The sequence below is a fragment of the Beta vulgaris genome, chromosome 2, assembly GCF_026745355.1.
Source record: "Beta vulgaris subsp. vulgaris cultivar EL10 chromosome 2, EL10.2, whole genome shotgun sequence".
Lineage (NCBI taxonomy): Eukaryota > Viridiplantae > Streptophyta > Magnoliopsida > Caryophyllales > Amaranthaceae > Beta > Beta vulgaris.
The window spans coordinates 2,115,916-2,127,620 of NC_079203.1; the positions used below are offsets into that span (position 1 = coordinate 2,115,916).

Sequence of the window (11,705 nt, forward strand, 5' to 3'; positions counted from 1 at the left end):
GATGATGTAAATATTTTGTTAATCGATCATCGATGGTATAATGATAAAAAATGGTAAATTTGTATTTTATTATTTAAGGGTATAAAAAGATTACCATTTTTGATTTCCCCTCCTATTTCCTTATATAATAAAGATAATGACTTACGTACGTAAAAGTCACATGATATAAGCCATTATTCTGAAGTAGATGTAGTTATATTTTTCCCACTTATAGCTCTGAAAGATTTGGTAATTTGTTTGTGTTGTAATTCAACAAATCATATGAACTTATTAAGTTTGCAAGAGTTTTGACACTTCAGGGAGAACCCTGTGCAGTTTTCGACTATCTCGACTAACCGAAAATAAGCTACAAATGTCTTAGCTTAAACTACAGACTACAATCGACTAAAGGAAAATACAGAGAGCACCATAAACCTACATGCTACGTCTACAGACATTCACCATGTCAAAAACTGTGAGAAAACTACAAACCAAAAACCTCAATATTTACATTTAAAGATGAAACTCAAAAACCCTTATTATTCCCACTATTGTTGGTTCTCCAATCCCTAGCCATATGACCAGAGCCAGGTGCCCCGTTAAACTGTCCACTGGGTAAGTTTCCTACATTATTAGCGCCGTAAGGCCACCACGTTCCTTGCTGTTGCACACTCATTGGTGGCTGGAGAGGTTGTATAGGCTGAGCAATCGGTGGCCAAGGTGGACGCTGGAAAGATGGGTGATGCACCATATGTGGGGCCATCGCAGGATTTTGGACCTGTTGATGTACTGGGGGAGGTGGGGGTGGCGGTCCAGGGTGAGAACCTTGTGGTTGCCATTCAGGTATATCATCATCATCATCATTCCATGGTTCTATGGGTATTCCACCAGCACGATTCGCACCATTTTGTCCATATTTCTGAATCAATTCTCTCATTTGATCAACCTGCCTGGTCGGGGCACGATGAAGATTATGATGACGAGAACCCATCCCTTGACCAGGGACAGGATTCAGTTTCGGATTTGAATTTGAGACAGATGTGGGAACATTAGGCCCAGACCCACCAGAAAAGTTAAACTCCGGCAGATCATCATCATCTCGATGACCCGCAGGTGGGCCAAATCCAGGAGGCACATCATCATCTTCATCAGGTTGAGGGGGTTTAGAGAGAATAGGGGGGGAGGGGCCAGTTCTAGGAGCAAAACCAACATTATTCCTGTTCATATCATCATTTACAGTATTTTGGCTCCCAGTGTGAGTTTTATTCGTGTGTTTCTGATGAGACAAGGAGTTGGGTGAAATCACAGGTGGTGTTATTTGCACTTTTCTCCATACAACAATTCCAATTAGGCCATCATCGATATTATTTAATTTCTCAGTGTAGCTTTTAGGAAGGTGATTGATTATCATATCAACTGTTTTCGTACGGGGAGGACACAAGTATAGCTCCACTCCAGGAGCAGGCTCGGCAAATCCACATCTCTCATCCGCAATGTAAGAATCCACCAACTGCATGGAGAGCAAAACAGAATGCTTGATTATAAAAGACTACTCGTCGGAATACTATTCTTAATATATTCTTTGGAGGGCACAGGACGGGGCGAGTGTAGAAGGGAGAACCATATAGCCTGAGTTAGCAGAAGAATTATTAGGTGACCAATAGCAGATAAGTATATACCTCTAGAAGATCTGAGCGTTCACTATCTGCAGTGCCTTCCTTCAGTACAAAATGGGATACCTAGCAATAAAAATAAGAACATAAAACCTTACAATCAAACAGTTCTAAAAAAATCTACAAATCATATAATGTTCAAGACACGCTGAATTTTGGTAGGAACGTCAAGGAGATAAAAGTGCAGATGTCAACATCAAAATTCATCCCTAATGACAAAAGGTTAGACACCGAACTCGTCCGCTGGATAGCATGAGGTAGAATTACAAAATTATCCCTTCTCTAATTGTCATCCAACCTGCTCTGAAAATAGGGTAGTGTTGGCAACACATTGTTGATGTCTTTCAAAGACTCCAACAAGGGTAATTTTCAATTTCACGTGCTAAAGAGTTAAAGTGGCACCACCAAGTTAGAATCAAATTGGCACCGAAGTTGGTACCAAATTAGAGTCAAGTTAGTATCAAGTTTTTCTCTTTGGTACCAAGTTATAATTTGGTACCAAGTAAGTCAATTTGGTATGAAATTCTAGATTGCTACAAAATTTAATTGGTATCGAATTAACTTTAATTTGGTATCAACATTAATCCCCAACACAAAATTTTATGAAATTACCGTTTTTAGAAAAGTGAAACATTTATAAAAGCTCTGAAAATAGTCATGCTCATCCAGAATCTCCCAAGATAACATAAAATGATTATAAGATGGCATGTTTTTGAGCACAGGTACCTGATGGAAAGCTGTTAACATAACCAAAAAAATTGGTGTGCATGCATTATTAAAGACCATAATCTCCTCTTTCTTTAACATCAAAATGAGTTTAGCAATGATCATAATTCTTTGGTAAGAAAGATAGGTCAATATGACAATATGGGTCGTAATTCTAGAGCATAAAGAGATTCATTCCAGCTTCCCCACTTGAGGCATTTGACCTCCTAAGGAGGAACCGAAGGAACAAGTTTATTGACTGCCCCCTGCCCTCTTTCTCTCCCTTTTTGGAGTACGAGAAAGAAGCGATGTGCTTATCTATTTTTCTAAAAGTTGATATAGTTAAATTATAGATTAATTAATAATTTAGGCAAAAAGATAAATAGGATCCAAATCACTTACTCCCTCTATCACTTTTTCTCTCTTATTTTCAATATTGTATCTTTCTCCCGTTCTCTCCTTAACACCAGATTCTTGGAGTTTGCTAACTTTGAGCTCAGTAAGTTCTCCTATGGAAGCCACCACCTAAGATTTATAAAGATAGGGGGGAAACCTTTGGAAGGACTTCCATCGACGCTAGTATGAGCTTAACCAAGGATGTCAAGGCGGCATAAACAAACCAATGTTATCACTGCGATTTTTAAGAGCTAAAGCTCATTCTTAAGTATAAGCTTATACACACTTCTGCTTTTCTTGCTGTTTCAATCACCAGACAAACTTCACAAATCACAAATGAGCAAAACCAAGGTAGAAAAGGGAACTAAAAACAACTCGAAAGATACCATGATTGCACGACTCCTGGACATAGGAAGCGCTTGCAGAAACTTATCAAATGCATCAAGCCTTACTCGACCCTTGATGTCAAAGTAGCCTGCCCACTCTTTAGTACTAGCTTTTTCACCACTGCAACAAAAAAAAGAAAAATTAGGACCAGGTAGAAAGCAGAAAATACACAAATAGGACATTTCTTAAAATCAACCTCAAATTCAAGAGCGCCACAAGTTCTGGAGCTGGGATGGATCAGTGGACTTAACTCAACCATTCACAGCCCCATGACAAGTACAATCTTTTGATTACATCCCCCCCCCCCCTCCCCACCCAAAACCGGGTTCTTGTCATTTTACCAAAAAGAGAAAGAACGAAAGCCACAGGTTACACACAAACACAATACAAAAAATTATAGCCAAACATAACTTACACTCAGATTACTCAATCCTCTTTTCACTATAATCAAGGAGATAACTGAAAATTGTTAGAAGAATACCCAAAAAAAAAAAACAAATACAGAAGAGAGAAAAAGTAAGGCATTTAGAGTAGATGGGAGAATAAGTAGTGGGATCCATTTCCAAAATAGGATAAAAGTGTTTTTTTTGGGTAACGGCCAAAAAGGAAAGTGAATCAATCTTAGTGAAATGGAGGGAGTACTCTTTTCGTTCAATGGGTCATCAAGATACCAACAAAAAGCTTCAAACCGCAATTTCTAATGGTCAAAAAGGCCATGTCAGAATTTGCAAATTTAAAAAAGAAAAAGATCAAAGATAATGCATAGTATCGTATTTATCTACAAAAAAAATCGATAATAACATTATTTTCCTATGCATAAAAAATTAAGGAAACATATAAGAGAAAGAATGATGCGACTATGCAAAGTTCCAGACTCAAGTATCAACCAAACTACACATGCAAGTGGAACACCACAAGGACACGACATGAAGAGCTCAACAGGAAAAGCCAACCTTTTATATAAGGCTACAAAGTTGGCCATGGAAGAAATACTAAGCTGCAATAGTCCTTCCCAGATATGTTCCTGCTTGGGAATATGAACAGTAGTGGTATTCAATCCCTTCTGACTGTCAGCTAATTTCTTATCAGTCTCTGTAATTATGCTGCCTACACCCAATTCCTCTGTTTTCTGAGAGGTTAACTTCACAGGTTGTTTCAAAGACTGTACAGGTGACCTGGATTTGGAGCCCACCTCCGGATTTTCCTTATCAGCCTCAAGGGCAGTTGTCTCAGAATCAACTGGTAGATTCTCAAAAGGCGGCTCATTATTAAGTGACTCCATAAATTCATCTAAGGATACAATAGGAGGAAGGTCATTCACATCATCCACCATGAGTCCTTGCATATCAGTTCCATCACTAGGAATAGTAATTTCACATTGATCATACTGTTCTACCTTGGTCGGCTCAGCTTTAGGAAGAGGTCTTGCATTAGAACCATTGATCTTTGAGCGCTTTTGAGAAGGTACACTTATGGTGGGGGACAGATCCTCTGAAGCACCCATATCAGGCTCCAAATCCACTTGGTATTCCCCTTTGTGAGTTTTCTTCACCAAACGCCTCATATTAACATCAGACTCAGGTAGTACTTTCATGTGATCAAGCTCTTCTGCTTTCGCAATTCTCCACTCTGAAAGTTCTTTTGAGGCAAGCTCCTCCGCTGTCATTGAACACAGACGATCAGGGGGTATCTCACCTGACATTACTCTTTCTCGTAGCTCAGGGTTATTACGGTCTTTCAAGTTGAATAACAGTGATCTTCCCTTCTCTTTATATTTCTTATTTACACCACCAAACAATGTAAATAGTTCTGACTCAATTTCTAAGGCTAGGGATTCTGGAGATTGAACTATTTTCTCCTCATCAATAGTTACATCCTCATGCTCTACTTCGGACTTTACAGTATTTTCAACTTCATGTAATTCTGAGATATGTGGATTAGGATCCGAAACCCAAGAAAGCCCGTTCCCCTGCAAGAGCTCATCCTTGAAAAACAAGCCATCACCAAACAGTGAATCCTCACCAGATAGAATGGGATTAGACTGAAACTCTGACCCGATAAATTTCCATGTCTGGGTGTCCTCACTGCATGTTTCTTTTGGATGGGTTCCTGGAGATTCCTTCGTGTCATCATTGGACCCATCAATAAGAATGCTGGAAGTACCAAACTCTTCAACCTTTACAGGTTCGATGTTGTTAGTTCCAGCAGTTGATTCGCAAACTAAAGGTTTATGCTCTTTTATGCCCTCCTGAGTATTTGCTTCAACCTCATTTTCACTCTTCACCTTCCCATCTGAGGAACCTTCTCGCTGTTGGGAAACCAGGGCCAGTGCAGAAGCTAAGGATTCCCTCAGCTTAGTCCTCACAGAATCATACGACTCTGCATTCCTTGGAGACACTTCTGGTTGTGCATTTTTCTTTGAAAAGGCTGACGGAGATTTATTCACAGGAGAATCCAATTGCACCACCTTTTTACCATAAGCAGTACTCCTTGTTGAAGTATTCAGCGTGGTTCTTTTATTTGGTACTGACGACAGAATAGGAACCTTAGGATTAGACCCCACAGGAGCCACTCTCTTGTTAGAAGTCATCTTTTCTAAACCCCAATTATCAGGTACCGGATCAGTTGTTGCCTTTCGTTTGTTTGGCATCGACAATTCCAATTGCCCTGAGTGAGGCTGCATGGATTCAGACTGCTTACACAAATTACCAGATGTTGATGTTAGGTTGCTGTTCAGAGGATCAACGGCTCCCTCTGATGTTCCTGGCACAGAAGAATCAGCTCTGCTCCTAATAGAATTCAGATGACTCATCTGACTGTCTGGCAATGTTGGCAAAGCTAACTGCCCTGAGATTAGAGTATTCGACATATTGGACTAACATATACGCTGATCTGAAATTTTGTACATCAACATGCTAAGCCCAGATTCAATGATGATGAACAGTCTGCAGGTAAAGCAAAAAAACAAAAAAAAAACAATTTATAAGAGCTAGTAGGGATAGTGGCAGACGCATCATTTATTAGAAAAAGTTGAAGGCTTAACAACAGCACGTCTAGAGCTCAAAAAGAATCGACTTGATCAGTATTCAGATGATTTTAGAGCTTGGACATTGTGCTTGTGTACCAAATGGAAAGAAATTCATATAATGAGTAAAATCTCAGCTTCCTAAAGACAAAAATGTTAAAATTTGGTATACAGCCTGCCAGTTTGATATTTCATGTCAGAAAGAGTTATCACGGCCATGTGTCCAGACAAATAAAGTCAAAAGCACTTGCAGAAGTAGAACTAGATGGTTTACACTTCAAAGATTATTACTCCTGACAGTCCCAAAGCCAGATACCAAAAGCTTAAGCGCCTGGATACAGTAATATCGTCTTCTAGAACACAATAATTCAATTAAAAAAAACAGAATCCTCCAAATAATTCCATTATGTCAACCAAGAAAAAGATATTGAATGGTGCCACAACCTATTCTATACACAACAGCATGTTAAGATACATCAACAAGCCTCCAAGTGAGGTGGGCAGCATCTCAAGTTCATTAAGCACTGTCTACAAGTTACCTTCATAAGCTCCATAGCAAGAGATTTATTCATTTAAAGGGTATCTTTCACATCAATTGCTTCTAGTATTTACCAAACTCGATTGGCTTCACCCACTCATCATATAGAAGAGAATGAGGCCAGTCGCAATAAAAACCCAGCCAATAGTGCTAGTACAAGAATGCAAGGCTCTCTATTAACTTTGTGATTGAACGGATTAATTATTTCCACCCAATAACAATAGCAACGGAGTTTAGAAGAAGACAAAATAATTCTACAATTTCAAAGTATGCATGATACAGCATATAACGGTTGTCGACGCTGAGGAAATACTTCATCAGCACCTTTTTTCATGGAAATCAATTTGATGCTCCATCACAGACATTGCGCACGTGTGTCAAAGCACCAATAAACTGCCAAGTGAAGCAGACTTCAGCTTTTTACTATGTGATACCATGATATGCTTGTATACATATATATATATACACACACACACAAACAGAACATTGAAAAATCCTGTTTTGGTTACCCTCAGAGCTCAGACAACTGTAGCCGTACACAACCATACATACATACTGGTCCTTCTGCATAAGGTATTCAATCATAGAGCAAAGGAAAACGCAACTTCTTTTATTTCTTAACATGAAAACATCAATATATTAGAAACCAATCAACTACAATGACACCCAAACACGATAAAGAGAAAAAGAAGAATACATCAATATTTCAAAGGAGAGGAGCTAGAAAAACATAGGAAATGAGGAAGCACAAGCTAAAATACTACACCAATTCATATACTAGCAGCCTATACATGATATCCCTCATCAAAACCATAAATGATGATAAAATACACATGAAGAGATTCCTCTACACATAGATGAAAACAAATCTAGGGACTTCTCGGTATAAGCCCATCGAAACATTAAGTACCAAAGAAATCTCACAATGTGTGACACATATAGGTATTTGATTACTCAACAGCCATCTCCAACATGTATACTAACAAGACTCTGACTCGGCAACCCATCCCAACCCCAAAGAAAAAATACACAATCCCCAAACCCCGACCCTCCTCCCCCCAAATCAAAAAATTATGAAAACAAATTCCAAAAGAGAAAAGGGATAACTTATTTAAATTAGGATCAATGGTTACCAAACAATCCAACCTCAAGAAGTCCGACTTCAAAACGCAATCGAAAACAATTTCTAGTATCTAATGAAACAGGCAATTCAAACCATAGTCCACTGAAGAACACATGTACCTAAATCTAAATATGTTTCAATTCTATTAATCAGCAGATACCCATAGTCCTATCACACAAACAAGTATCTTCATTGCTAACAATAGCTTTATACCACCAATTCTCAAAAACCCTACTGAAAATCACCATTTTTATCACAGATTAAGCTACAGAACATTGGAAAAACAATAAAACCCTATCAAATCCCAGCTCAAAAATCTCATAAATTACAAATTACAATAACCCAAAAATAAAATTCACACCTCCTAAATAACAAAACAAACAGGAGGTCAAAGGAAGAACTTATATCCAAACTTATCTCGAAAAACCCTAAAATCGAGAAGTACCCAATAACAAGATAAAAATTAAAAGTCGATATAGAACAAAAACGAATCAATAGAAAATCAAATACAAAATTAATGGATTGACATGCAAAAAAGCAAATATTTGATTGATTATATTAGGGATTATGCTTACCGATAAAGAGATTTGTGAGCTGAAGTCGACGAAGAAGAAAGATGAAAATGAAGAATTTAGGGGAGGAGGAGAGAGAAAGAGAGTGAGCGAGAAGAAGCTAGAACCCTAAGAATGAGATATGATATAATTTCAGTTGAGAAAAATGTATGTTTGTGGAGTCTACAGTGTAATATGTCGCATCAAATTTTTGTTTGCATTTTTTTTTTGTCTCCCAAAGAAGGAAAATTTGTCATTTATGAGTTCAGTTTTGCGAAAAAAAATCTTATAGAATATTTTTTGCCAAAACTAAACAAAAAGTTTAATTATTTTGCAAGATGAAGCCTGTGACCATTTTCCGATGTTGACCATAAACTTTCCGGTGTTGACCACCTCTTCCTCCATAGTCACCATTTAGCCACCATTACCAACACCTACCGTCAGTCCCCTACCCACCTCTGCAGCCCCCACTTTACCCCCACCAACTACAGCCCACTCCCAATCACAACTCGGCTCGGGTGGGCTCGCTTCGAGTTCGTAATTGGCTCGAAATCTTAACGAATCGAGCCTGAGCCTAATAGAGTTCGGCTCGAAAGCTCGCAAACACGTTCGCTAAAATTTACATTATTATTTATATTTTAATATGTAATCCAATTTCGGTCTTAAATAATACTCCCTCCGTCCCATAATATAAGTCCCTTTTCTATTTTGGGAGTCAAATTTTAAAAAGTTTGACCAAATATTCTTATTAATATATACAAGAAAACATATCCGTGTGAGATCTTGTTGGATTCGCCATAATATGTAGTTTCATATTATCAACTTTTTATATTTTTTTACTAATATGAAATTGAAGATAGAGAAAGTCAAAGGTACGCCTTGAAAACTGTGCAAAAGAAAACAGGACTTATATTTTGGGATGGAGGGAGTACTCCACTAGGCACTAAACCCACACATTGATCAAGAAAACAAGCACCAATCTTATATTCTTTATAAATAGCTACTACTTCCTTACCTCAACTTAGAGTTTGATTTTGTACCTCTTTGGTTGGAAAATGAACTTTATACTCTATTTTTTTTTTTACAAAAGAAGTGAAGTATATATTTTAAAACATTTGATTATTTGATAATTAAACTATTTAATAATTTATTATTTAAATGCACTTAGAGTCTTGTTGTTACAAGGTTGGAAGTTTTTTAAATAAAACATAAAGTCTCACATTGAAATTTTAGTGAAGTTAAGAGAGAAACCAAGTTGTAAAAGAATATGTAGGGTGAGTTTTTCTCTTTATGGAGTCCCACATTTAAATTTTAGCAAGGGAAGCCAAGTTATAAAAGCATATAGTGGATGATTGAACAAGCTCACCTACTTTCTTGGTCATACTTGACCTATAAGGTTGGGCCTACCGCTTAAGTGTATTGGGCCTACGTGGTTGGGACTTTCAAGCCGAGTCTAAGCCCAACTTTTTCAAACGAAGTTTCAAGCTGAGCCTCGCTTGAGTTAAGTTTGGACCTTGTCTTGTCGAGCCCGAGTCGAGCCCAAATATTGGAGGCTCGTCGAGCTTGAGCCGAACTTGACTTCCACTAGTTTCGAGCTAAGCATGTTTGGTCTCGGTTCGACTCGTTAACACCCCTAAGCTCACCCCATTAGCAGCCCCCAACCCCTCATGCGACAACTACCCCCACCCCCCTTATCATCTCCCTCCGCAACCCAGAAAATCTTAACCCACTACCATCATGATGCATGAGATGATGTGGATACTTGTTCTTGGATACTCTTGAGTCATGATGGCAAATAGAAGTGTGTAGAGTTCTAGTTATGTTAGAACTCATATCTTTATTGCTTTCCTAGTTCTAATTAGGAATCATGGTTTTGCCTACGTTCTTAAAACGATGGATTTTACATGATTCAAAGAGTCTAGAGAGTATAGGACTTAGGGACTTGTCCTAAGCCTATTAGGGTTATAGTTTATTATGTTTTCCTAGTAGCATTAGGTTATTTCTTTCCTACTAGGATTAGCATAATTAAACTAGTATAAATAGGGTCTATGTAGTTCGAATTTTAGATGGTGAATAATAATAATTTTGTGAATTTGAGTGTTTACCCAAATCCTCTTGGATGTTGGTGGCGGCTCTGCCTTTATGCATTCAAAACCCTTAGATTTATTCCTTGTGGTGGCTTTGCCTTTATCATTGAATAAACTAAGTACTATCTAGTTTTGTTTTGTTTAGTTGGTGGCTTTGCCTTTATGCTAATCAAACAATTCGAACCTTTTATGTTATTCTTGGTGATTAAATTCTTTATAAAATTGACATAAAAGCCTATCCAAACCTTAGTTTGATTTTCGTGGTGATTAAATTCTTTATCGGCAATCAACTAAGTATTATCCTTTATTTATGTTAGCTTCCGCACCTTGTAATTTAGTCTTTTAGTAGATTAAATACATCACATGACCAGGAGGAGGAGAAGAGATGCAACAGAAGAAAGTAGGAACCATAGGAAGAGGAAGGTAATTCAGGAAGGGATGGGGCTCTGAGTCTGAAGTGGCAGTACACAAGAGGAGGAGAGATGCGAGAGAAGAAAGTGGGAACGATGAAAAATGAGAGATAGGATGAGTGAGGAAAATAGGGAGAGGGTGGCTGGTGTGGAGGGGGCTGGAGGCAGGTGTTGGTAGTGGTGGCTAGGTGGTGATTAGGGAGGAAAAAGGAAAATTGCTAGGGTGAATACCGGAAAATGGTCTCGGGTTTCATCTTGCAAAATAATTAACTTTTTGGTTTGTTTTCGCCAAAAATGTTTTCTAATTCGCAAAACTGAACTCGTAAAAGGTTTTTTTTTGGCAAATAAATCTATAAGTTGTTCATATAGATTTATGAATACTCCTAGAGGTGGGCATGGGCTGGCCCGGCACAATTTGGCCCCAGCACGAGCCCGCTCGAGGCCCTATCCCGGTTCGTTGTCCGCTACGTGGGCCGCGGGCCTGTCACGGCCAAGAAATTTTATTTCAGACTCGCACCGGTACGAGCCCACCTAGATGGTCCGCAGGCCGAACGCTCCTTTCTTTGTTTTTTAGCCTAAAACTGTAAAAAATCCAAAAAAAACAACATAAAACACAGGCTAGGCCCGCAGGAGGCACGAGCCCGACCCGTGGACAAAATCTGGAAATTTCAGGCACGACCCGCCACTCAGGACTCGGGCTTGGCACGACCCGCCATTTCTCCAAGCCCGCGGGCCGAGCCCATGAACAGGCCCTGCACATGCCCAAGTCTAATATTTACTCTTGATTAACATATAGAGGTGATTATCGGCCAGATCGGATCGGATTTGTCC

At 38.7% G+C, this 11,705-nt stretch overlaps 1 protein-coding gene across 2 annotated transcripts; it reads right to left on the bottom strand.

Moving 5' to 3' along the window:
* Positions 1 to 285: 285 nt before the first annotated feature.
* Positions 286 to 8,553, bottom strand: LOC104887737 (hypothetical protein). Of its 2 annotated transcripts, XM_010672462.4 has the most exons (6): positions 8,402 to 8,548; positions 7,028 to 7,096; positions 4,094 to 6,085; positions 3,140 to 3,260; positions 1,659 to 1,718; positions 286 to 1,489 (listed from the first exon to the last, which is right to left on the bottom strand). In XM_010672462.4, the coding sequence occupies exons 3-6, from the start codon at positions 6,007 to 6,009 to the stop codon at positions 506 to 508; spliced, it is 3,081 nt and encodes a 1,026-aa protein (XP_010670764.2). In that variant the 5' UTR covers positions 6,010 to 6,085; positions 7,028 to 7,096; positions 8,402 to 8,548; the 3' UTR covers positions 286 to 505. The 2 variants fall into 2 exon arrangements, with proteins under 2 accessions (XP_010670764.2, XP_010670761.2); XM_010672459.3 differs by lacking the exon at positions 7,028 to 7,096 and having other exon boundaries at positions 8,402 to 8,553.
* Between the last annotated feature and the right edge of the window lie 3,152 nt (positions 8,554 to 11,705).

Bases quoted from the DNA above. Each gene is read 5' to 3' on its own strand.
- LOC104887737 (XM_010672459.3), bottom strand. From the start codon at position 6,009: ATGTCGAATACTCTAATCTCAGGGCAGTTAGCTTTGCCAACATTGCCA. The intron at 3,261-4,093 runs GTTGGCTTTTCC...TTTTTGTTGCAG, and splicing joins TTTGTAGCCTTATATAAAAG to TGGTGAAAAAGCTAGTACTA. The intron at 1,490-1,658 runs GTATATACTTAT...CTCTCCATGCAG, and splicing joins AACGCTCAGATCTTCTAGAG to TTGGTGGATTCTTACATTGC.